The 27,447-nt window shown below is 39.1% G+C and overlaps 1 protein-coding gene across 20 annotated transcripts in view; it reads right to left on the bottom strand.

Annotated features, from left to right (window-relative positions):
• The window catches only part of CADPS (calcium dependent secretion activator), a 469,696-nt gene that overhangs the window by 94,622 nt on the left and 347,627 nt on the right, over positions 1–27,447 (bottom strand). For 5 of the 20 annotated variants that reach the window (XM_082727404.1, XM_082727405.1, XM_082727399.1 and 2 more), the window contains 9 exons: positions 24,945–25,046; positions 23,155–23,218; positions 22,616–22,739; positions 20,200–20,268; positions 19,310–19,327; positions 7,710–7,816; positions 2,497–2,517; positions 1,152–1,308; positions 231–372 (listed from right to left, as the gene is read on the bottom strand). In XM_082727404.1, the coding sequence (XP_082583530.1) occupies positions 231–372; positions 1,152–1,308; positions 2,497–2,517; positions 7,710–7,816; positions 19,310–19,327; positions 20,200–20,268; positions 22,616–22,739; positions 23,155–23,218; positions 24,945–25,046 (804 nt within the window). The remainder of the gene's footprint in view (positions 1–230; positions 373–1,151; positions 1,309–2,496; positions 2,518–7,709; positions 7,817–19,309; positions 19,328–20,199; positions 20,269–22,615; positions 22,740–23,154; positions 23,219–24,944; positions 25,047–27,447) is intronic. The other 15 variants (XM_082727409.1, XM_082727411.1, XM_082727402.1 and 12 more) reach the window with 6 other exon arrangements.

The following is a 27,447-nucleotide window of genomic DNA, read 5'->3' as shown; positions in this document are numbered from 1 at the left end:
TTATCTTGTGCAATAAAACAAATATTTCATTTCATAAAACATTTCTCAACCTCCTCCCACCTCCCCACTTTGGTCAAGGACGGTATGAGCATCACAGTTGGAAACATATATAGTGTTTCCTCTCTGCTCCTGCTAACAATAAAAACTGTAAGACACCATTAATCCATTTCTGTATGACTCTGCAGCCATTTGCACCCAAACTCCGATGGTATCAAAAAAGGTTTCCTTACTTGACTGGTTCCCATGACTCCCGCTCAAAGCCCCTGTGAATGGATTGTGCAATTGAGGACTCCATCAAATCCACATATCTAACCACAAGTGGGGCAAACAGGTCTTGCAGGTGTTTGTGAAATTTTCCATTGCACAAATTATCTAGAACAGATAAGCAAAAGCTTGGTAAGAACCCACACTTGCTTTACTAGCATACAATGTACATACAGAAAGGATTGTTAGTAAATATATTGCTTCTTGGGGATGCGAGAAAAGGAGGGGAGTAAAAGTACAAGAAAAGCACCAAGATTTGTGATTAGATCCATGTGGAAGAAAAATGGAATTCAAAAATATTCTACCCATTTGTTCATTCTTCTAAAAAGGAAAAACAACCCTGTTCCTTTAAAAAAAACCAGTAAAAACAATAATTGACAACTGTTTTTTAGGTTTTCCTTGTATCTGCTCCGCTTTCTCCCATTACATTAGCAGAAAGAAAGAACATTCTGTACCCTTGCCCTCCTTCATCCCTCTTCTTGGAAGGAAGGTCTATTTTATGGCTATGTGTTGTAAGATACTGAAGCGCTTGGGGCGATATTTAGCTAGAAATTGTTTTTCATCTAGAAAACATCTTTCAATAAAAATTTCAAAATGTGAAGAGGTTAAGTTAATTAGCTTGTTCAAAAGCAAATAAAACACACCAGCAGGAGTACCACTTATCACACTGCTCTTGGGTTCTCCTGCCTAGTTAAGAGAGGGCTTTGGTGCAACAGGACATTTGTTGGAAGAAAGAGAAGGGCCATCAGCTGTTAAGTTTGGTTTTTGTAAAGCAATAGGACAACTATGAAGAGGTTTCACCAGTCTGTGGTCTGACTGGGCCAAAGACATTTTAGCCATCTGTTTATCTGCTTGACTTAGGAAAGTCAACCAAAGATAATACATACAGTCGGTACGGAGAAAATCATTCAGCAGTTGAAACAGTGGAAAACTGTCCCACGTGTCTGGGGGCTGCACCTCCAACGCTGCATCCATGTCCACTGCAAACAGTGACAGGAACGTCTCTGCGTGCTCCACCATCAAGTCTGACCACCACGCGAAGGCCTTTGAGATTTGGCAGAGAAACAACAGACAGAGAGACGATGAGCTTCTCTCTCCAACCTAAGACATGAAGTCAAGCCCTCACTGGTCAAGATTATTTGTGCATCAGCAGGGTTTGGTAATTTTATTGTAAAAAGAACAGCATTTTTGATACAATGGGGCCTCTCAGCGTCCTAAGGCCATGCTTTTCATCATTCCAGGCCTGCCTCACAAAGTCTTTATTCGGACCTGCTGGTCAAAAGAGGATGCAGCTGTGGAAAGGACAGACATGGAACTTCTGTTCAATTTACAATAATCCATTAAGTTTGGACTCATGCTCTTTGTCACTGTTGTTGGCTAGCTCTTGCTATAAGGTATTTGAATTAGGGAGTTTCTTCACTGTGTTTATGGGTTTTCTGCTGGTCTAACTTGAAAATTTGCAGTTAGGGTTTACTTATATCTACATATCTGGGCTTCATTATCTGTGGTCTCATACAAGCTCAGCAACTCTTATTTCTCTATGCATTGGTCATGTTACTCCTATTTTATACCAGGTTACCAAACATTTGATTCAAAATCTCTTTAGTGGGGAGCCTCTGGTTTTGCATACTGTCTGTAGGAAAGATCAGGTGTAAGCTAGGAAACACTAAGATTAGGACTTACTTTTCTGAGGGTTGGACACATATGTATATTGAAAACCAAAAAATATCAGTGAAGTAACTCATTTTCATGCACGTGGGTCCTTGGAAATCATTGTGCAGGGTCTCAGGGGCAACATTCACATCGGACTGGGCCAGATGTGAATGCCATTCGAAGGCATGCATGCATGGTGACTAATCATTTCTGGCAGGGAGCATGCAGAATGAGTGGAGGTGTCAACAGACCCCCCCCTTTTTTTTTTTTTTTACTGATTTCAAAGAGAGCAGAGAAACAAAAACAAATTGCCAGCCCCTTCTTGTCCCCCACCTCCCCACCCAAAGCCGTAAAGTATTTACATTGGAAACACTTTCCGGAGCATTCACCAAAAAAAAAAGATGGGAAGGCGTTTGGAAACATGAAAGATGATTATGGAGATAATTCCATAAATGAAAGAGTTTGTTCAGTGGCCAAGCTCTTGTGATATTTATTAGTTGTTTGGGGATATTCTAACAGCCACTAGGAGGCAGAGTAGGGGTCCACCTCTCTTCTTTCATGAAATTTCATTTTACTTACTTCTCCTTTATCAACATGTGGCTGGTTTGCAAATTAAATGGAAAAAATCAAGTCATGGACCATTCTGCAAGGTCAGCTTGGCTGGAAATAGACACCTGCTGTTTCCATTTTAATTTACACTAAAACCTCACTGATTCAGAGAATGAGAGAAGAGAGGTGCTCATCTGTCAGCAAGAAAGCCTAAATTATGGGGTTTTCTAAAAGGAGGTATCATTTTACTGCTTTCAAATGCAGTCTGTAATCAGGCACCAAAGTAAAAGGTATTTGCTGGTTACCATACCGATGTATCATAAATGTAGAAGCTTTTAAAAACTTCTAATAATTGTAGACAAATTGACCTATAAAGTGAAGTCAAAGAGAAGTTTTCACTTCAGAGGTCCTGGGATGAAACTTATGAGAGATCCTTTAGAATTTCCAGAGAAAGTTGAGATCACGTCAAACATTCTACTTAAGAAAAGTCGCAACAGCTGCATCTGCCGTTGAATTGTCAAAGGCATTTGTGTCTGAATCGATGAGGTTTTATTGCAGTTTTACTACCTCAGCATAAGAGCCCTGGGGTTTGGGCCTGGCTCCACTGACTACCTGACTAAATCCGGCAGAGGAAGAAATCCTCCAGCCCACTCCCAGCGCTCTCCCAGCCATCTGTCTTTTAGGCAGAGACCTTCTAAATATTCGAACTTGCTGGAGTCCCACCCCCAACCCTGTATGGAGTGATGAATTTCATCAGTCCTAATGCAGGATATTTGCAAAGTTCACAAAGGCACACCAAATGTTGGCTGGAACTCATTCATTAGTTCTTTGATTAGCTTTATATCTTCAGGGTGAGTCCAAGTAACAGTTACTGGGGAGACTGATTTGCCTTCCCAGACATGAATCTGCTCTAGGATGACAGGAAAAAACAAAACACAGAACAAAAAAACCAATTCTAAATGTCTGAAATTAAAAATGTCTTAGACCAACCTCATATACGGTTCTTACCAAGTTGATTTAAAAGTTGCAAACCAGAGACATTAAGAAACACCCACTTCTACTATCTATTGAGAACTTGGTCCTTCACTGGAATTTAATAAAATTGAGAAGTTATCTATAGTTGTTGCATTAATAGTCATGTAGATAGGCAGCCCTACAAAGAAAAATGACTACTGCAATGTGAATTATCAGTTGGAAGTCTGGCACAGAAACTTAGGATTCTAGGATGAAGATAATTTAAATATAGTAGTTGTAGGAGAAATGAAGACCAAATCTATTTCTGTACACCCAAGGTCATTCCTCCAGAACTTCATCATCAAACCTGACTCTCTGAGAAGGAGAAAAACATTCTGGGAATGGTAAACCCAACCCAACCTAAACCAAACCAAACCAAACCAAACCAAAAAGCCACTATCATAATTTTAATCAAAGGAGCAGAATCTGTGTGACTGGGTGGACAAGGCAAGCTTTCAAATGAAAACAAAACAAAACCAAAAAACCATCCAGACCCAACAACTACATTTATTTTATGCTTGCTCACACAGGTGAATGCTGTTTTTGTTACCTGAGTTAACTCAAAGTTTGTGAGCATCTAAAGTCTTTGGAAATCTTTTCTAAAAACAACAGGGAGGTTTACTTTGGCTTCTAATTACTTACCTGGTGCATTTCATTATTTAAAGGAAAAGATGTATGCTTTAGGAATACAGTCCACCACACAGAACACATTGTATATTCTGTACACAAACTACATGTATATATGTACCCCATTTGTATACCACAATACATATATACATATACATACGTATACATAGAGAGAGAGATTGGAAAGGTGGAGCAATGGTACACGAAGGCATAATTCCTGTGTGTGTGCGTGCGTGTGTGAATAACTTAGACTCTGAGAGCAGAACTGAGCTGAAATTACGAGGTAAATAAGGCAGCTGCTACTGTATTGTGCCTGGGTGTATGTGTGATGCATTTCTAGCTGATAAGCATGTTTTTTCTTAGGGCATTTAATTACCTTGTATTGGAATTAAAAATGGTTCTAAGGTTTATTGTTTTCTTGGTGGGTGAGGCCAATCTTCTTGTCACTTTCATTTGTGTGGTACCACCAAACAGCACAGATCTATAGCCAAGATTCATGCTCAGGATTTAGCAATTTTCTAGAGTTTATTGAGCACTCAGAATATACAGTGAGCACTGGTCAGTGGAAAAAAACCTTCATACTTCATTCTTTGGGCAGCAAACCTCATTTTAAATGTACCAGAGCAAATTCTACCTCTTGTTGTAGAGGTAGTTGTAGCACAGGGGGTGTTGACCCAGCTATACCTAGAAATCAGTTGGGCAGCTTTTAAAAATTACTAATAGCGGCCCCTCCCCATGAGATTCTGATTAAGGGAGCTGGGGTGAGACCATGGCATCAGCCATTTTCAAGAGCTTCCCAGGTGATTGCAAAGACCACTCTACCTTGAAATGAGCCCATTCTTTCACCATATGCTGTCTGTGCCACTCATTTGGTACTTTTCACATAGATTTTGCCCTTTTCATGATCACATATTCATATATTTTGCTTTCTTAGCAATTTGTCCCTAATAAGTAAGACAACAGCCAAGCTTTGTTGGGAACTTACTATATGCCAGGCATAACTCCAGATACTTTACTTAATGTGGCCTTCCATCCCAACGATGACCATCTGAGGTAGATTCCATTGTTATCTCCCATTTACAGGATTAGACCGGTTAACTCACCAGATTGAGATCACAGAGCAATGAGGAGGTAAAGCCGGAATTCGAACTCGGGCTTCTCTGGCATGGAACCTGAGCTCTTGGCCACTCTGCCCTGTATTGTTTGAAGGCCAAGACCACCTTATGACTCCTTGTCCTTCCAAAAAGCACTGAAGTAGTAGCCTCAGTGTACAGTAGATAGGTAGCTTTTGACTGATGAATGAAATTTTTGTGATTGGGTGAAATTACTAATTCAGTAAATAATCTTGTACATTTATCTAAAACCAAACTGAGTCTCCAAATTCCAATGTATGCTGAAGCTTTCAGTTGTAACTTCCCAAGTTAGTAAATGAAAACAGAATTGAATTTATTTCTACTCTATTTATTTACCCTGAATGGCTTTTGGATGTGTAAGATTAAAATATTTTTATGATGATGGTTATCAGGGCAGCTTAAGATGATGATTAGCACTTACTGAAAGATGGGCTTTTTGGAAAAGAAAAGAAAAATGTCTTCTTTGGTTTATCAACTTCCCTTTGGTACCTCTTTTGAATAATTTGGGAAAACATCCATCCTGTAGCAGCCTCAGAGAATAACGGGATTACAAATTAAACATGTCTGTCATTTTTCTTCTTTTACTTAAAAGCAGAGCAGCACTGCTGTAACCAGGGAAAACGATCCTCTTCTCAGCCGTGTCTGCAGAAATGTGTAGATTTGGTTTGACATCGTGGGAAAAGCCTCAACATCCCGATTAGGGGAAGGCCTCTGGAGATGGTCTGGTGGGCACCCAGAAGGAACATACTTACCATCCCTTAAACCTCAAGGGCCCCCAATCTGAAGAGGACATCCTATAGGATGGAGTCGAAAAAAATTCTAGCCCAGCTTAATTTTGTATGTTTGGAGGCGTGTCCATGTTCGGAGGGTGTTGATTTGGGTCCTCTTCTCCTTCCTGGCTGTGCACTGCTGGGTGCTTTGGAGATAGTTACACTCACCTCAAGGGGTCTTCACCCAATTCTTAAGAGGGTTTTGTGGGAAAATATGATTCTTTGGCACTCTCTCTATATATAAATACTGTATATATGATTCACATACAGACAGTTGTAGAGGAAGATTAGTATCACTCTGGCCAGCTACTGGTTACTACGGTCGGTACTCATCTGCTGTGAGAAAGGGAAGTACAGACGGACATAGGAAACTAAGACAGGCTAAGGACAGAATCCAGGCAGGTGGGAGGCGTGTGTTGGGATGTAACTGCAGTTGTTGTTAGGTATATCAATCGCTTCATGCACGCACAAGAGAACCCCCACATTTACCCTGCCGTGGAGGGCCACCATTTCACAAGCAGTCCACTGGAAGTTGCTGTTACATTCCTTGGGTCAGTGTTAGAAAGCAGGAGCACCCAGGAAAAGTCCCAGTAGAAGACATGGTACTGGAAGGGCATGCACAGACTATGACAGCAGGTGGCTGGCTCATTCGGTTTAGTCACATACCTCTTTTCCCTGCCACGATCAGCCGTGATTGAGTGGAACAGTAGAAAAACAGGGAGGAAATTTAAATATGCAATCAGGCATTAGTCGGGACGATTGGATTTATGGTGTATTATATATTATTTAACTATACTGTTAATTTTCATTTATCATGGGGATGATCATTTTAAGTGCTTGAGAACTTGCTTTTATGGAATGCCTTGTTTCCCCTTTTGCTGTAGTATTAACTGGAGAGGAAGAGTGACAATTAGTGCAGTCTTCAAAAAGGTTATTTTAAGAGCAATGATTTTAAATCTCAGTTTTGAGACAAGAACTGATAAAACAGTTTGACAATAATGGAATCTTGGAATCTTTTTTTTTTAAGGGTTGTGTTGTTTAAGTCCTTACAGGTTTGGCATTTAGTTAGCTTTGAAATCCTTTAGTTTACAATGATTATCAAATGATCATTTTGACCGTGGTTCATAAGAAAAAAAAAAAGAAAAAGTAAGCTGTATCTATTAAGATGTATGTTAGCAATTCGACAGGTTGAACAACACAGAATAATTTGCTGACTTCACTGCATTTAGCAACCTAGGTCATCTGAGATTAACAAATGAAGACACTAGTGCAAGCAGAGAGTAAGTTACAGAGATAAATTCAAAAACATGGCCTGTGATCCACACACCAAATAAAATAAATAGAAACAACAGGGTCGCAACAATGACAACCACAGAAGACCAAAAGTATTTTGTGTATTCTGGACAATAACCATATGCTGTTTGAATAAATTGTCTTTAAAATATACTCACCTCTTTTGCTTGTTGCTAGAAACATCTGAAACCTTAAGCTGAAATGGACAACACGCAACCACTTTTTGCTTGTTTTACCCAACCTGCCAAAAGCTTCTCCTTTCCTTCTTCCCCTTTCCTCCTCTTTGCAAGGCCAGTTAAAAGAAAATGCGTGTTAAGGCATCTTGTTCGTGTCACTGATAGGATCAGTTCTGCACTTCCCATCTAAGGGACACCCAAAGAGACATTTTCCCGCCATGCCTGCTCACCTCTGCGTGGTGCTCCTCATTCTGTTGGAGAACCTCAATGACTAGTTCAGCAAGGCGGATTGTGTCTTCGAGCTTTTTGGCAGGAGTGATTAACCGGCCTACATTTTCTGTAGTACAAGAATTTATGTTAAAATTCAGCGAACACTTCAGGCTAGTCTTGTGGCCATTAGAACTAGTGGATAAGAAATGTCAAATAGTCACCGATTTGTTTTTTAAAGTTTCATGCAAATGTTAAGTGCCACGTAATTAGTAGTGAGCAAACCATAAAGCCATTTTGTTATTATCACCATCGTCATTAGAATACATATGAAGAAAAAGCAGTGCTCCAGCTTCAAATTTGCATGGTAAGCTATCTTAAGTTTATGACAGCCCATTTCAAATTTAGTGACATTTTGTACACACGTTCTTTAAAGACAGCATAAACATACTATCTCAGATCGCTCTCTAGACTGCTATGACCTTTGTTTCCTGCATTTGTGTCTGAACATTCAATACTACAGCATTATTTTTCATTACAGGTCTGCACGTTTAACAGGTATGGGAATGTTCACTTTGAACAAACAGAATCAAAGGTCTGGCTGTTTTAAGTTGCCCAGGGAGGAGACCGAAAGTTAAGGGACATTCCTGGGCCATTAGGTAGAAGGCAGCACAGAACCATTAAAAGGGTGTTGGGGGTAGATTACTGGACGAACTGGTGGTAGTATGTGCCACCTGTTGGTACAACTGAAATTTTATCAGATGGGTGGCAACAATGTGCTTGGAACTGTTTTTTTGTTTTTAGTTTTTATAGTATTGAAAGCCTTGTGTTTTTATGTGACTCAAGAACAAATTGGACCCTGGCTGATGTTGAGTTTTTTGTAGAGCTCAACTCATGGGTATTTGATAAGGTCATTATGCTACCAAAAATTAAGAACTTTTCTCCTGGGGGGAAAACAGTAATATCTAAAATATAAAGGTTTTCGGCCAATGAAATTGCTTGAATTTAACCAGTCTGCACTCACAGGGGATCTTTTATTTCATGCTGAAACCTTCAAACCTTGAAGCCTCAGAGTCCTATAGAACACAAAGAGTGTAAGAGCAATAACGACCCATTAGTGTGAGTACCTAGGCAGGTATATATGTGCATAGAAAGACTGCCAAAACTTATTTTTATATATTTAGGCTTCAGGTTTTTCTAGCTAAGGGATATTATTCAATACCTCACAGGAAGGTTTTGTTGTTGTTTGCATTGTTGTCTTGGGGTGGATGGGGTTTAAACAAAATCTTGGGTGATTGCTAATTTACAAAAGAAATTTAAGAGAGTTGTAGAATTTTCCTTCATACATTTCTTAGGTAGGGGATGAACATGTCAAATGATTAGTAAACTGGGTTTAATTATGAAAAACAAATTGTGTGAAGCACTGTGCAAAAAGAGTGTCTCAGCCAATAGAAACTAAGAATGGTAGATAGGGTTGGGTATGATTGTCAAGGTACTTAAAGTTTTAGTCCAACAAGGTCCAATGACTGGTGTGAAAGTGGCTTTCTGGATTTAGGCCAATGGATTGCACCATTGTCTCTACTGGGCACAGGTGGAAATGTGGCTGGATATGGCTAGGGCATGAAGTGGGGGAGCAGTGGGGAACATAAATATACAGATCAGGTGGAGAATATCCAACACTCAAAAGAAGGAAATGTGCAGAGTTTAGGGTTGGTTGGCTCTTTGTCTGGTCCAGAGTAATAAATACATGGGGAGAGAATGAGTGACAAGATTGACTTCTATGCTTTGGGGGCACCTAGCCCATGTATAAGTTCATAAATGGGCTATCATAATTTTATCAGTAGACTTTCAGGCATTTCTACAAACATACTGTGTATATATGTTTGAGTAATATGTGTAGAATGAGGTATTTGCATTTTGATAGTAAATATGCATAAGCTACTATTTTTTATTAGTTGGTATTCACATTTACACATCAATTTGCAAATTCCTCATCCTATGCTTATTACCCATTCGACACATACACCCACATACACACGTCACACACTTACATACATTTTCTATTAACCAGACAAGCCTGCACATTAATACAAATCTGCCGGAAATCCCACTTGGGGCACATCTTTGAAATCTCTAGCTTTAAGAATAAAGAACATTGTCCTTTGGGTGGAACACTCACCACATCTAGGGGAATTATAGGTATACATGACATATGATATAGACACGAAATAATTCCCACCAATATTTTTATGTATTTTCATTTAAGGACTGAATGATTTTTGTGTTTGGAGAAATCCAAGATGCTTAAACTAGGACCACCTGAAGATTTGTTTTAATATGCAGTACTCTTAGATTGACTACAATATATATTGATAGATACACATAAGTGTATATGTGCAGGCAGCCCTTCTAAGTGTGTGCACATGTACACAGATATGTGTATGACTGATGTATATATACAAACAGTATGTTTAATAAAAACTTTTGCATTTTACTTTAACACGCAACCATTAAAATAAACAGGTTAAGGATCCTTTAATCTAGGATGCTTGATCTTCCAATTAACCCATGTAAGAGTCTTTCATTTACTTTTAATTAGCTGCAATACCATTATCTATAGATCAAGCCACTTTATTGAGACACGACACTATTTTCTTCTTCATTTGCATATCTAACTGACTAGCTAAGTGGCAAAAATGGCACTAAAAACAACTTTTCTAAGATGTTGTCTTTAAAGAAAATATCGTGTAAAATCCTCTAGCACATCCTCCCTCCCCCCTATGAGGTCAAGGAGAAATTTGTGCTTAGACATGATTTTTTTTTTTTGTCACTTCTGCTGTCTTGAAATGGATTGCAACGTTCCTATCACCCAATCTTGTACTAGCTGGAGCACTGAAGAAGGGGAACTAAAACTACCATATACTTAGTAAACATTTCATACAACAGAATTGAAGCTCATAACATATAAAAAAAATCGTCATGCAAAATGTTATGCAACAACAATGTTATTTTGTGCTGACATTGAGATTTGAAAATGTTGCATATGTCAGACATAGCTAGACAAAAAAATGTGGACATTTGGAAATAAATGCTCTCTTTCGACTGTCTTAAAACCTACAGTGTCAAACTTGAGAGCCTGAGCCTCAGCTTAATATTCCAAACCGAAACAAAATTTCAAGAAGAAAAATAAACAGAAAAGCAAACTAAGCTAGGAAGCTGCTGAATAAAGTAATGGTAGAAGTTTACAGTACTTGGTTTTGGCCTAGGCATGCCTTTGAGCCTCTGATATAACATGCTGGTCTGCTTTTGGGTGGGTGGAGGAGGCCCAGGAGGTGGCGGGGGAGCTGCTCAGGAAGGTGAGGAGAGACAGTAAAAAAGGAAAGAGACAATGTGACTTTCACAAAGGTGACAAGGAAGATGATGAAGTCTGAAAAGAACAACCAAACAAGCAACAATGATGAAACACAGATGGAGAGCTGCTGATTTCTTGGAGTCACTGCAATATTACAGAGGTACGACATTGTGACAAGGGACAGGACTCTTACCAGCATCACCCATACCGCCCTACCCGTACACTCATAGGCTGAATACGAACACGGGATACCTCTCTCCAGATGGGTATACATGAATGATGGTAGCAGGATCATTGACAGAAAGAAGATACACTTTTGTTCAATGAAGAACGCCTCTATGTGAATAGCTCCTTCCTCCTTCCAATGAGCAGACTTGATGGAACTGGCTTCTCACTCTCAATATGCTACTTAACTTTCTTATGTAACATTCCACCTTCTCCTTAAACCCCTCTGTGCTTCAGGCTCCTCAGCTATGAAGTGAGATATTAGTATCTTTCTTTACGTACCTTGTGGGGCTGATAATAAGAGCAAATAAAACAATGCGTGGACAGAGCTCTGTAAAAAACCTAAGGTGCCTATAAACATTTACTAGGCAGGAATTAATTGCTTTACAAAAGCAGATGAAGGGCCATTATTAGTTCAAGTGAGCTAGGGAATATTCTTGCTCCCTTTGTGGAATTTCAACATGTCAAAATCTGTCATTTTGGGGAAAAATGTGTGGTATCTGATTGTTTCCAGCTCATTTAATTATTTTCAATTTGGAATTCTCATGGCTTTTATATTGTGGGTTGAATCATATATAAAAACTTGCCAGCTTATCAAATATGTTACTTGCTATTCCAAATGTTAGAATACTGTAATCAGCACTTGACCCATCTGTCATGTGGTTTACGATATCAGCACAGCAAACATCCTATAACAATAGTCTCTCCTTCAATACAGACACAGAGCACTATAAGCTTCTAGAGTTCTCTCTCTTTAATGAGTGTCTCATTAACCTTAGACCTGCTCCTTTTTAAGAGTTCCTCATTTATAAAGCAATCTGTATGGTGAGGGGGGACACAATACATTGCCAAGTTTGCTTCTTGGTTTGCTTGAATTTTCAACTGGGAAAATGAATCTTACTGCAGGCTTATAGGAAATGGAATTCTAGCAACATTAATAAAAATATGAGAAATAAGGCTAAATATAATACTCTGGTGAAACCATCTATTGGAAGCAAAAGTTGATGAGGTCTTTTGCTTGTGGATGGGACCCCCTCAGTGTTTTGAATGCAAGACTTAAAAAAAAAAAAATTACCGGTCTCCTCTTATTTAGATCTTTTGTTCGGAAAAAAACTGTGCCTAAGCAGAATTGCAAAAAATCAGTGTGGAATTAAAGCTATTTAAGGGAAGGCAACTACTGATGCTTTCTTTATGAAAAAGTACTCCATATTCTAATCTGTTTGTTAAAATCTGGTTTTCCACCTACAGCTGTACTGAAAGTTAGGTACATCTCTGGTAACTCATCCTCATGGCTCTTTCAATGTTACCTGAGCATGCCATTTTCATGGTGACTTCTTATTCATTCTCACCCAGAGAGCTGAGCCTGTGTAGAGAAACACTTGTCCTGGTAGTTTATAAAACAATGATGTGTCCCCGGGCTGATCCAGAACCACCCCCCATCCCCCACGAGGCAGCCAATACATATTTCAGCTCAGTGGGTCTTGATAAAAATTCGTAAAGGGATTCCCTCCTGCCAACTGCCTGTCCAGAATTCTGACAGTGAGGTTTGCCACCATAGAAAAACAAGCTCCCTATTTTTTTTTTCTTCACAGAGCAAAACAAAAACATCATACCTTGGTTTCCAACTTCATTTACCCAATTACCATTGCTCATGTTTACACAATTAAATCTGCTTGGCTTCCAGAGAGAGAGTTAAATGTGACTGCAGAAAAACAAAAAGAGAATTCCTCTACATGCTCAGCTAAGCCAAGGAAGAGAAGCATCCAGGAGCGAGAGACACTCCAATTAGCCCTTAAATAACCTGACCATCTCTGCTTCCAACAAGGGAATTGCCAGTCCCTGAAATATCATGAGAGATGGATATGGTTGATGGAAAACCCACTTACTACCAAGTTCCAACCTACTTATGTGTTACTGAAGATACCAGTATTAGTATTATGCTATCACTGGAAATAATTAGCCTGTAGCAATTTGCTACTATTTAGGAGTGGGTGGGTGGGTGGGGACAAGAGCTAGAGTAGGAAGAGAAAGCTAAGTAGATTGCCACGTCCCCCTTTCCAGAGTACACCGCCTCTCTAAAATCATGGCTCCATGGACCACACATTTGCTGTAAGGTAACATTGCAGCATAATTTCTTCAGTGAGGTTAACTATTATGTACATTTGATGCCTTGCATCTTCATCACTCCCTTTCAGAAGATTTCATCCCTATCACTGCAAAGCATATGGTAATAAAGATGTGGATGAATCAATGGATCGATTTCTCCACTCTTCATATAGCTATTTTTGTCTCTTCCCTATAAGGACATGGGCAGCATGGTCTATCCATTCTATCTCCAAAATGTCTCTTCATTTTGTCTTTCACTGTATTAGGTCATGCGCCCACACTCTTGCCGATGGCATAGACATGCAATTCATCTTGCCATCTCCACCTCAACTGTTGCTAAAGACTGCCAGGCAGCTTTTAGTCCCTTTCTTCCTCTGAAGTTCATTGCCTATGCACAGCCAGAGTGACCTTGTAAAGCACATATCTGAGCCTGTCATACCCCTGCTCAGAAGCCCTTATGAGATCCCTTCATATTAAGAGCTATACCTTCATATGCGATAGCAAGAGAGTGCCTTTATAACAAAGGTCCACCTCCTCTGTTGATACCTCTACATGAGCATATATGGCCCTTAAAAATAGCCAATTATATTCAATGTCAGTCTCTTGCTATGCCCAATGAATTTTGTATTTCTAGGGCTAAGGCGGTTCCTGGTCCAGAGTCAGTCCTCAAATACTTGTGGAAGGAAATCCTCAGTGAATCTACCCAGTGCAGTGCTTTCCTGGAAAAACAAATGGCTCTGTAGTTGCATCATGCGTATAGCTATACAATAACGTTATCAGTTACCAACAGACCCTGGTTACTTAACAAATATACTAAACTCAATCACCAAATAGTAAACATTGTAACTTAAACTTCCAAACCAGAGAACAACTTTGGGTGTCTTGATGCAATTAAAAATGGCTTAAGGTCATTTAAAATATTTTTATTTCAGTTACATTACATCAACAAGGAAAAAATAATACTATTATGTTTCTTCTCCAGTTTGGTATCTCTAGACCCCAAATCAGTCTCTGAAGATTGAACTGTTGCACCTAAGAAAAATGAGCTTAATTTTAGCTATACTGGACATCTGTTATTTGTGTATGAATAGGAGAATTGCTTCTCTACTCATGTGGTTTTGGTGGGAATGTCAAGGAATTTCATCCACAAATACAAGGACAGTCATATGAGCCAAGCCAGGCCAATCACAGCACTGCAATCGATCATGGGTAACATGATTGGCTCAGGGATTAACATGTGACTCAAGCTGGGCCAATGAGGCCCTTCTCTGGAACATTATACAATTGCCTGGAAAGAAAAATTCTTTTTCCTCTAGGGTCATCTGCTAGGACAAAACCACGTTGCTCCCAACTCCCCTATCACGACTCCCAGTCACATTAAAGAAGTCTGTCAGCAGTTGGAGAGATCAAAATACACTAAAATTCTTTATCCCCGAGTCAGTTCCTCCATGCATTTCCTAGTTACCTGGGGCGGGGCAGTGTGGGGGGAGGGATACAGAAATTCCCTTTTCTTGCTTAAGATTTTTGAGTTTTTTATTATTTCTTTTTTTTTTTGCCACTCGCTATAGCAAGAATCCTACTTTATTTTATTTTTTATTATTTTTTAAAAGATTTTATTTATTTATTTGACAGAGAAATCACAAGTAGGCAGAGAGGCAGGCAGAGAGAGAGTAGGGGAAGCAGGCTCCCCACTGAGCACAGAGCCTGATGCGGGGCTCGATCCCAGGACCCTGGGATCATGACCTGAGCCAAAGGCAGAGGGTTCAACCCACTGAACCATCCAGGTGCCCCAGCAAGAATCCTACTTTAATTATTAAATATCCATGTAGTCCCGAACTAAGCTTTTATGTATATGGCCACAAGCTTTTTGGGGCAGGATCTTGGGGGCATCTGAAAGGATGGTCAATAGAGGCAAACACTTCAACAAGGACAGGAATACCCCTGACAGTTCCTCCTGGGGAGCCAGCCCTCGACTTCGAGGACATCTCCTCTTGGGAATATTTCAAAGACCCTGGCTTAGGCAAAATCTTGCAGTACTTTACATTTCCCTTTACCATAGTCAGCAGAATGTAATTATTTGTTTTACACTTGTGTCTCTACCTTATCATAAGCTCCCAGGTAGGGACAATGGCTGCTTTTGCTTATTGCTCTGGGAACTTACTGGGTATTTAACAAATATATGTAGAGCTATATTGCAATGTTTTATTTTGAAGTTTATGATAAAAGGACAAATCAACATCCCCCTAGATTTCACTGACATCCCAACTGCAATCCCTGGATCAGTAGCTTCGGCACCATGTGGGAGCTTTTTAGAAATGCAGATTTCCAGGTCCCAACAAAGACCTACTAGATCAGAATCTATGTTTTTAAATAAGATCCTCAGGAATCTGTATGAACATTGAAGTTTGAAAAGCATTATTTATATTCTGTTTCTGAAATAAAATAGCATGTCTACACTACACATTTGGATTTAGAAGTTTATTTCTAAATAAAATAAATAATAACAGCTAATATATATATAATGAGTATTTACTATGTGCCAGGTAGTGTGCTAAAATCTTTATTTGGAATATGTGTTTAGATCTTTCCAGCAGCCCTTTGGGGGAGGAACCATCATCAGCCTCTTCTACAGAAAATAAAAATGAGGTTTTTAAAGAAGTTAAAAAAAAACTCGTCAGACTCCAAATAGTTATTTAAATTTTTGGTGTAACAATTCCTGAGTGCTGAGGCTGGTTCTGAAGTAGTATTTTCTTGGAGCTGTACATAAAGGATGTTAACATGTGAATATTGGACATCATCAGCAGTCATACTGAAAACTCATGCCAGTTAATGGATTGCAGGTGGGGCCATTATCTTGTGGCTGAAAGATAAGGTAGGGCATGGGGTGGGGGATCCTGAGTATGTGCAGGACCTTGGACCTATGGGAAGTTTCACCAGAGATAGGAAAAGATATAAAGTGTCGACTACAGAATCTGCTTGGCAGTCCTTTGGATGCTTTTGACCTGTTCTAACAAGTTTCTATCAATTGTAGGAAAAAAACAAGTCCTCAGTTTTTTGGCAATCTTAGAGAATCTCAACTGCTAAGAAACTTCCCCATGAAAGGATTTTGACAATGACCTGGTTCCAGAAAAAACTGCTCTGGGTTTTGTTTGTTTTTTTTTTTTGTGTGTGTGTGTGGCCTTCCTGGATCAAAAGTTGTAGATATTTTGGAACTTAGTCACTGAATGAATGGGTATTGTCCCAGTTGGAAAGGCTGCACAGTGGAAAGAAACAGAAAGGATTGTTGTTTGTATTTAGAAAGATCTGCGTTCAAGTCCTTCTTGAGAAAGTCACTTATTCTCTCTGAATTTGTAAAAGGGGCAATAATAAAGCCTTATTCACAGGAGTAAGATAAGATTAATTAGATCCTCCATGTAAAGTCTTTAGCATAGTGCCTGGGCCCATAGTTGGGGTGTCTGTCTGTCTATCCATCTATTTAATCATATAAATCCTTGGCATATTTGAAGGAAAAATTGTTTTATTTCAAGTTCCAGTAGAATCCTTATGATGCTCAGAAAATTATGCAAGTATTTAGCCAAGAATTGAGGCAAAACAGCAATAGCAGTATAGACTTTCTTAGAGCTTACTGGGTTCAGAATGTGTGACAGTTTAAATGAAATGTATTTAAAATGATAGAATTCATTTGCAGGAGTCACAGCTTTTCTTTCATAGAGTAGCAGCCTTTTACATTTTTTTTTAAAAGACACTGTAATTAAACAGAACATTTAATTTCTAATAATGCCACCAAACAGAAATGAGTATTTACTATGTGCCAGGTAGTGTGCTAAAAAGCATAAGTCCACCAAAATGCCATATGCAGAGTCCCATAGCTTCTTGAAACACAGCCTGACTAAAGAACTCTGCAGCTGTCCACCCCAATCTACACAGGTGACTCCAGCTTTGCCCTGCCCCCTCCATCAGCTGGCTTTGCATACCCATCTGCATGTTTGTGCTTTGTTCCCCCTAAGGAAATTGAAGAGGGAGGGAGAGGGTAAGAAAAAATATTTAGAGGTCAGAAAAGAAGCAATTATGATGCTGCTGTGCCTAGAAGAGATCCGGGACATACCAAGTTTCAAAACCATCTCTGCTTTGACCTTAACCTTTTAGGTCTAGTTTTACTCTTTCTGCTACCCAGTCCTTTCTGTCCATCATGGTTTAGATAGTGTAATTTGTCTGGAGTGCAAATTACCAAGCTACTCCCTTCCTTAAAAAGCCTTCACCTTTGGAAGTGAGACCTGTTTTTCCCTTGAAAAATTCTTATGCATGGTAACATTGGCATAGATTCCAGGCTAAGAACCTCTGGCCCACGAGATACAGTCTGAACCCTATTATTAAGGCATATATGAGATCTTGCCTCCTGCATACACTGCCATCATCAGCACCCATTACTGCCAGCACTGCACCTTGTCTTGCAATCATACCGAATTACAGAGTCTTTAAGAATGTGGCCTCTGTCTGGGCTCAGATTCTGGCTCTACCACTTAGTCTTCTAGGAGTGTGTTAATTAACCTGTGCTTCAGATGGCTCATCTCTAAAATAGGAATAAAGGAATAATAGTAGTGTCTACCTCATAAGGGGTTTTGAGGATTAAATGAATTAATATATTTAAAGTACTTATAGTCATACCTGGCACATAATACACATTGGATAAGAATTAGCTATTTTTTAAAAGAATTAGCTATACAGTTTTATGCATTTGCACATAATCTATCTAGGATGTCTTTCCACTTTCCAATCTCAGCTCCCTTTCACTGATTTGATTTATCTTTCAAGATGCATTTGAGCTCTCCACCCTTGTGAAAACTTCCATGGTTTTCTGGTAATGCACTCTTACACATCGCTCTATCAATTGGTGTTACAGTGTACTGAATTTGTAATTTACATTTAGACACCCATTTGCATATATGTTCCATAAGGTTAACAGCTACTTCCCTTTTGTTTATTAGTCCCTGGCTTTCACAACTGTACCTGGCATATGGTAGGCTCCCACTAAGCACTTATCTAATGAATGAAAAAATAAATGAATGAATAGATGGATGGATGGATGGATGAATGAATACTTTCTCTTTCTCGAGAGAAGGGAGAGAAAGGCTCACGTGTTTTGAATATAGGTTTGTGAGTCTTCAAATACTTCTTGCTAGCTTGGTGCTTGGCATGTGCACAAACTGCTTTCTGAATTGATCTGAAATGCATTCAACTTTGATTAAATGAAATAAGTTTAATTATCTTTTGAGGATTTTTTTAGGCTTAAAAACAATGATCAAAAGCATGTATTTATTAAAGTTTTAAGTTAAACCTTTCCTCAAAATATGCTCATAAGTTTGGGGACCAAACAAGAAGAAAATTTCCAAAGCCAGAGAATTCTCTAAGATCTTTCCGCTCACGAAACTTCCAGCAACAGCCCGTGCTCAGCCACCCTCTTTGTGCAGCCTGTCTCATTACACGATACGCACAAGAACAACATGGACACAACTTCTCTCTGTCTTGGCTAATAAACATTCATCAAAGAACACAAACTTCTCAATAGGGAAGAAAACAGAAAAAAGAAATGAAAAACAAAGAGGAAGAGTAGTTTGGTTCAGTAGCTTTAGTTTTTTTTTAAGCACATGAGGCCAAATCACTGAATCCTGAACCAAAGATGAAATGAAACTCCATAGCTAACCAGAGTTCTGTTCCTTCAAATCTTATGCCTTTACAGAAATTCTGCTCTATAGAGGTCAACATCTAATGGGCAAGAGATATAGTTAGACAGCACAAATTAACTCCTTAAGTATCATTGCAACTCCACATCAGTCTTTGGGAGTCCATACGTTAAGGAGCTCTTAAAAACAAAAACAAAAACAGAAACTCAATATAACTCAACAGTCCTGATAGTTTATAATGCATATACAGTTGGTTCACCTGCGTCCTTTTGATTCTCTATTTGAAAGAGAGAGCACAACAAGGAGAGAAGAGAGAGAGAAACAAGAACACATATGCAGGATTAATGAGCAAATGGACCAAAATGCCCCCCACTTATGTGTGATACATGATATTGGAAGGAAAAGGTTGCCCTTGGGTTCCCACCGCCCCGAAGTGTGGGGGCCAGCAAAAATAGGCTCCTTCACAGAGGTGGAAAATGCTGCACAAATAGAAAATTAGTAAAATTAAGTTTAATGTGAAATCAAGCTATGAAACATACACGAACTCTCCAAGTGACAATTAAGTCATATGTTCTAGCCAGAGCTTAGAGAACAAGGACAAGTCAAAATCTCCAGAGAGAACAAGAAAAAGCTTCCCAGCTTGAAAGAGAACAGACAGGAGGCATATAAGTTCTAATTTTTACAGAGAATGGACCACCTTGTGTGATCTTATACCCAAAATAGTTTGACATCTTAAACATGGAAAAGAAAGCATGATTTTGCCCCAACTGTCCTTTATCTGACACCTAACGCATTGCTCCCGGCCTAGCGGCTACCTTTTGATTGTGTACCAGTGACAAGCACTTTACAAATTGGGGTTACACACAAGCAAAGTAAAAATGCATTCAGGTCACAGACAGAGAAATAACTGAAAAACTTACGGACAAATCTGAGTTCATCACAAACAAATGGCTTAATTGTCTAACCTGTTTTAGGCTGATAAAAAGTGACTGGACTTCTCACACTGGGTTTCACAGACAGAATCAACAGACAAGCCAATGCTAAAAAACTTGAAGCAAGGAGAGTGAGTTGGTTTGGATCTGAATTTTCTTGAAATAATGAAAACAGAAAGAGTGAAGACAGCGTGGCGAGGAGGTGGTAGGTACTCACGAATGGTTAAATCCATCACTTGGGAGGCCAAGCAGAAGACAGGATGCTCATACATTTCTCTCTTTTTCCCTATAAAAGAGGATTTGGGCATGCAAGAGGCTTAGGTCAGAGGTAAAGAGGTTAAAGGTCATAGGTTAGAGGAATACGTTACATTAGCTCAAAGGAAAATAGCCACAGAGTATTTTGGGATAAACACAGGATAAAAGAAAAAGGAGTTTCAAAATTGAAGGTCTACTGGATTAACCATTCAGCATGCCGTGAGTCACGAGAGAGATTGTGACCATGATTTTACACGTCTCTTTAGAATTGTTTGCAAGAGTACAATGACCAAAAACATCATGAGTAAAGGGAAACAGAATTTCATTGATTTAAGGCTCCAAGATACTAAGGATTTCAGACTTTAGTATCTAAGGCTCTTGAGGTATTTCTTCATAAACATAGTCTCCAGCAATATCACTACAACTTCTTTTCAAAATTCTCAGGGGACTAAGCTGTTAGTGCTCACAGAGGGGCTCAAATGTAAAAACATAAGATTTCTTTTCTGAGCATAGGATCGGAACCTTGTAAAAGAAAGTTGTTTGGTAGCAATATCTTCAAAGCTGCAATGTCCCGGCCTACGGTGGACTATGTTCATGAAAGAAAACCTGATACATGCAGCCAGAGGATGTTGGGTTGTCTGAATTAACAATCCCAGCATGCTTTGAAATTGGTGTCACAGCCACTTTTGCAGAGGTAACACCAAAAAGTGGCTGAGCCAATCACGGACAAGGAAGGAGAGAAGCGGAAGAGAGCAGGTAGTGTGGAATGAGGTACTTCTCTGAAAAGAGAGTTGGAAAAAAAAAGATTGGTTTCTTCAAAGAATCCCCAGACCTAAAAGTCACAGTGCAAAAGATAATTAACACAACCAAGAAGAATTGAGGCACAAAAGGAAATTACAGATCGGCTGATCTACTTTGGAAATGAATGCATTTTTACTTACAGATCTTAAAGTTTGTTTTTGGATATATTTATCTGAAAGAAGAGAGCATATCTTACCAAAAGACTAGTAATAGCTAGACCAAGGCCTACGAGGCAACAGCCATGGCAACCGAACGTTTCTTGATCCCATCCCGTCTCTGGCCTTGCCTAGAATTATTAGGTACCTGGTTGACTTTACCAAATACAACCAATCATTATGTCCTGGGAAGGTAAGTGCTAGAACAATTATTTGCTAACATAGCCCCTTAATGATCTTCTTGTTCCTCTATTTTTGTCACTCATTACCAAGTCAAGAGTTGATAAACATCCTTTTAGTGCCCAATTCTTAAGTGTTTCTCCCTGGGTGCATAGCAATGAATTCATTACCACTGGTACACAATTTGCATTGTCAGACAGACAAAATTGAGAGAGAGAGGACATGTAATGTACAGAACACTGCGATTTGACATGATCTTAACCTAATTCTCTAAAGAAACAAGGACTTGGGCAGGGTAAGTGATAGGGTTTTGGTGGTTGGTTAGACCTTTTTTTTCCCCCCAGTCAAGTCCTAAAGGCAGACAATGGGCATTTGCTAGTTTTAGTCAGGTGTTTCACATGTGAGAGAACATCAGATTCCAGAATGCGGACACATTGAGTTTTGCACACAGAACTTCCACATTTATACACTTACACCACTGGTCAAGTTGGGTGTGGTTTTCAAATCACCCTATAGCAGCCAACAGGGTAACAATGAAAAGTGATTAATACCTTTGCAAATGAATAGGTCCCAAAGAACCATATCTTCTCAAGTAGAGTTTACTCAAAGTGCCTTTTGGGTGATTACTTGGTCATCAGTGCCTGCTTCCCTAAAACTTGAGAGGGCTGTGGTAACAACCATCCTAGGTCTGGAGCAACAAGAATGAATGAGATCTAAAGCAAAGCAGGAGCTATCAGAGACAGCTGGACACTAACCTGCCATCAAGTTTGAAATGTTACCAAAAGACGATACTTTCAAGGGGGAGGAAAGAGTTAAGCAAAATCTTGATGTTTCAGTTCCATGCTTGTTCTACCTCCAGTGCTATCAACAGTGGACAACAAAGGGCTTTGTTTTCCTCTATTTAAGGAAGGTAACAATCCTACAGAACTCTTTCATAGGAAAACATTAGTCACAGAGCAAACTTAGTGCCAACACAGACTCTCAGAAGGACCTTAGTTACCTGATCACATCTTACACTCAGTATTCTTCCCTTACAAAGATGGTTCCCTGTGCCCCTGCTCTTCATTCATTTATTTGGCCACAGCCAAGGAAGCTTTCACATTTCAAGTGCTTTCAAGTTTCAATTTAACATACTCAGATGGACCACTGTTTTCTGGTGCCCATTAGAAAAGACAGACTCTTCTTCCCCAGGGAGGCATACCAAAATTTAAATAAAAAACTGGGGGCAGAAGGGAGCCTTACCTTCGATTTTGGCATATTCTGATAGCCGGGAATAGTTGACTAAAGCAGCCTGCTCTAGACATTTCCGGATGACTGTTTTTACCTCTTCTTGTGGTACCGGGGTCACGATATCTTTCATCAAAACCTTTTGGTGGAAAAAAGAAAGATTATTGAGATGGTTCAACCAAATGTGTTACTCATTTATATTTCTTAAAGAGCTTGAGTTTAAAATGAGTTGTGAATGCCTCCTTGTGACTTAATATTGATTGAGAGCCATCGTTAAAGAGAAAACACAGAACCATAACGCACAGATAGGATGGCAAAGCCCATCTACGAATCGGGGAAGGGCCAGGAACATATCTTCAATATATGCTAACTATTTGGGAGTCTGGAGATAAAATATCTAGAATTTTGGCAGGTTCCTCACGTTTATTCTGGTATTTGATGAATGGTAAATGAAGCCTTGAAAAATGACAAACTAGGTCATTCAACTACAATATTTCATTACGATTATGTTCATATCTGTATCTATGTAATCTGTTTTTTACTTTCATTCTTACCCTTTCCAAGAGTGATAGAGTAGCTTTTAAAGCACCTTCAGGTCGACCAAATGGAAAGCAATACCTAAAAAAGAGAAAATTCTTCAGGTTGCCCAAATATATTACATTTTAGCATGAAATATGCTGTGATTTGATTCCTATAGCAACTCTTTCTGAGGAACAGAAAATGCTTTTTATTTTGTCACGTTGTGTTATGTTAATCTGAATTCACACCATATATGTGTGTATATAATGTATATATGTGTATGTGTGAATAATGACTAAAGAGAGACTCTGCAAATGTCTGCAGCAGAAAGAATATTTAGAGTGATGACATAAGGCTCTGTTTAGATTCTATTGTGAAGGAAAACCATTTGTTAGCTCTCATGTGACCTTCTATGTGATCACAGAGACCAGCACTAAAAAAGTATTAGTTGAAACAGGTTAAAATCCAAACACACTTATTCAAGTCTCCAAAGGATTACTATAGGAAATGAAGGAGTGTATTTTGAACAAATTCATGCTTTTGGTAAGTGTCCTTCTTTAATTGTGATTTTTAATTGTTATTGGATCTTTTGTTATTGGCAATACCTCTTGTGTACAGTGTGTAATCAATAAAAATTTGTCCAGGGGTATTTTGGTGGTGCAGATGGAACTATGTCCTGGATTCCTAAGAGTTCCATTGACTATTTCAGGCTGTCACAGACCCTTCCAGACACTGTTCCTTATGATACAAAGGGACCATCAGAGACTACTTAAATTCCGACTATGACCTATGCAGGTGTCCTGTGGATGGCCTGGCACAAGTCCTTAACTCTCTCAGCCTTGGGTTCATTTATATTTAATGGGGATTATAATAATGACCTTACCAAGTTGTTCTGGGAATAAAAAACCAAGTTAATGCCTAATTACCCTCTAATCCTGTATCTTGTGGTACAGGAAGTGTTTAATAAAAAGCAACTATTAACTATGCTATTATAAATGTTTTTACTATCTTTGAGTTACAATTTCAGGATCTCTAGAACCACCAATGCAGCATTACAAATATTTGGTTGGCTGCAAGGGAGAAGTGGACTATATGGTGCAAGGCTGAAGCCCTGGACCTGCTTGCTATCTTGTGTTGTGGGGAAGAGTCAATCTGCTAAGGCTGATCTAAGTTTCTTTCTTTCCCTGCATAGACAGCTAGTCCTGTTTCTGAGGTAAGGGAGAAAGTGGAGACTCTAGTGTGGATCCCACTGCCTTCCTTCCCTGTTTATGTGATCTGATTCTCAGGATTTCTCACTCACTGATCTAGGAACCTTGAAGAAACTTCACCTTCACCTTTGTTAATAGATTTTAAAAGAACAGACTGATGATCAGAGTCAGCTTGCACAAGAAGGGCTCTGTCCTTTCAGTGGAAATAAAACACACTTAAGAATGCAAAGTCTTGGGGTGCCTGGGTGGCGCAGTGGGTTAAAGTCTCTGCCTTTGGCTCAGGTCATGATCCTAGGGTCTTGGGATCGAGCCCCACATTGAGCCCCACATCGGGCTGGCTCTCTGCTCAGTGGGGAGCCTGCTTCTTCCTCTCTCTCTGCCTGCCTCTCTGCTGCTTGTGATCTCTGTCAAATAAATGAATAAAATCTTAAAAAAAAAAAAAAGAATGCAAAGTCTTCTGGCTATCATGGAATACTGTCCTACTGGTTTTCGCTTCCATTGGTTATTTCTAAATCTCCAATATGTCTCCTGATAGGTTAACAGACAGAAAATCAAGCCCTTTATTAAACTCTTCCCAGTGTCACCCTCCTAATAAACCCCTCAACCCAGATTCTCACCTAAAATGTGTAATCTGATTTTCCAGTAGAACTCGGAGTCTCTCTTTGATTTCTTCGAAACGTTCCTTTTCTTCAACAGTCACGGTTCCAATTCCATCAGGCCTGAAAGAAGACATGTCATGAAGTGACGGGAACCTCATATGCTGACACCATGCAGTCAAATCTTTAGCAGGAGGAAACTGTCCATTTTAAAAGAATGACTACAATGATCAATGTGACCTTAGGAAAAGTCCTGCTTTTCAGCTCTGGCTACTAAGGGGCATGGGGTATTTTGGGGATTATTGTCTGGAGACATTTGTAGAACTGTCGCTCACTTATTATAAAATGGTAAAATGTACAAACTGGTGGCTGTAAGGCCCAATTTCTAGACCTTTTATTTGGCTCACAGCTTCTTAAGATTTCGAACTCTTTGCCAGCATTTTCAAAGTTAGGAAAGTCTTATAAAGCAATTCTTTTGAAAATTCAGAACAACTGGTCTTAATCAGTGAGTGCCAAGTAAAAGCTACTTCCTTAGCTGGGGCAGGCACTCACCTGTCCACATCTCTAATTTGTATCTCTCTTGTAGATCTCTTGTAGATCATGGACACAAATTTCTATGAAAACCAGGTGCTTTGTAAATGTCTGTCTTTCTCAGTTTTAAATGTTCTTAAGTGACTCAATTTCCAGCTTACAATTATACATGTTCAGATTAACTTAAGCACTCATGTTTTAACTGAAGAAACAAACTATAAAACATTGTGAAAAGTAAAAGACACTGATAAAAGAAATTAATGAAAACAGAAATCAGTGGAAAGATAATCCTGTATTCATGGATTGGAAGAATTAATACTGTTAAAAGGTCCGTACTGGGGGCGCCTGGGTGGCTCAGTGCGTTAAGCCACTGCCTTCGGCTCAGGTCATGATCTCAGGGTCCTGGGATCGAGTCCCGCATGGGGCTCTCTGCTCAGCAGGGAGCCTGCTTCCCTCTCTCTCTCTCTCTGCCTGCCTCTCCATCTACTTGTGATTTCTCTCTGTCAAATAAATAAATAAAATCTTAAAAAAAAAAAAAAATGGTCCATACTGCTGCAAGCCATCTACAGATTCAGTGCAATTCTTATCAAATTCCAAAGGTGATTTTGACAGAAATGGGAAAAACAATTCTATAATGGAATTATATGGAACCACAAAAGACCCAAATAGCCAATGTAATCCTGATAAAAAAACAAAGGTAGAGACATCACAATTCCTGATTTCAAACTCTGTGACAAAGCTATAGTAATCAAAACCCTATGGTACTGGCACGAACACACACACACAGACCAAGAGAACAGAATTGAGAGCCCAGGAATAAACCCCTGCATAAATGGTCAACTAATATTTTTGACAGGGGAACCAAAGACACACAATGGGGAAAAATAGTCTCTTCAATAAATGGTATTGGGGGAAACTGGATATTCACATGCAAAAGAATGAAACTGGACTCCTATCTTATATCACTCCCCAAAAATGAGCTCGAAATGGATTAAAGACTTAACCAAAAGACCAGAAACTGTAAAAATCCAAGAAGAAAACAGGGAAAAAGAGTTCTTTGACATTGGCGTTGGCAACGATTTTTTTGATATAACACTAAAAGTACAAGCGACAAAAACAAAAACAGACAAATGGAACTACATCAAACTGAAAAGCTTCTGCACAGCAAAATGAAAAGACAACCTATGGAATGGGAGAATATGGAGAATATATTTGCAAACCTTCTATCTTATAATAGATAACAGAAATATAGAAGTCACAAAACTCAATAGCAAAAACCCACATAATTCAGTTAAAAAATAGGTAGAGGACTTGATAGACATTTTTCCAAAGAAGACCTACAAATGGCCAAAAGATACATAAAAACAACACTAAGCATCAGGGGAATGCAAATCAAAACCACAATGAGATATCACCTCACACCTGTCAGAATCGCTAGTATCAAAAAGACAAAAATGTTGGTGATGATGTAGAGAAAAGGGAATCCTTGTGCACTGTTGGTGGGAGTGCAAACCAGTACAGCCGCTGTGAAAAACAGTATGGAGTTTCCCCGAATAGTTAAAAATAGAACTGTCATATGATCTAGTAATTCCACATCTGGGTATATATCTGAAGGAAAGAAAATCACTGTTTTGAAGATATATCTGCACCCCTATGTTCACTGCAGCATTATTTACAACAGCCAAAAGATGGAAACCACCTAAGCGTCCATTGATGGATGAATGCATAAAGGAAGTGAATGGATATATTATGTAAATTAAGTAAATATATTATAGAATAGATTTATTTTTAGATGATGGGATATTATTCAGGCATAAAAAAAAGGAAATGCCTGCTTGTGACAACATGGGTAGAACTTGAGTGCATTATGCTAAGTGAAATAAGTCAGAGAAAAACAAATACTCTGTTCTCAAATGTTGAATTTGAAATAATCATACTCATAAGGATAGAGAGCAGAATGGTAGTTGTCAGAGCCTGAGAGGTAGGGGAAATA

This window comes from Mustela nivalis (assembly GCF_964662115.1).
Source record: "Mustela nivalis genome assembly, chromosome: 1".
NCBI lineage: Eukaryota > Metazoa > Chordata > Mammalia > Carnivora > Mustelidae > Mustela > Mustela nivalis.
This window is presented reverse-complemented; position numbering and strand designations above follow the sequence as displayed.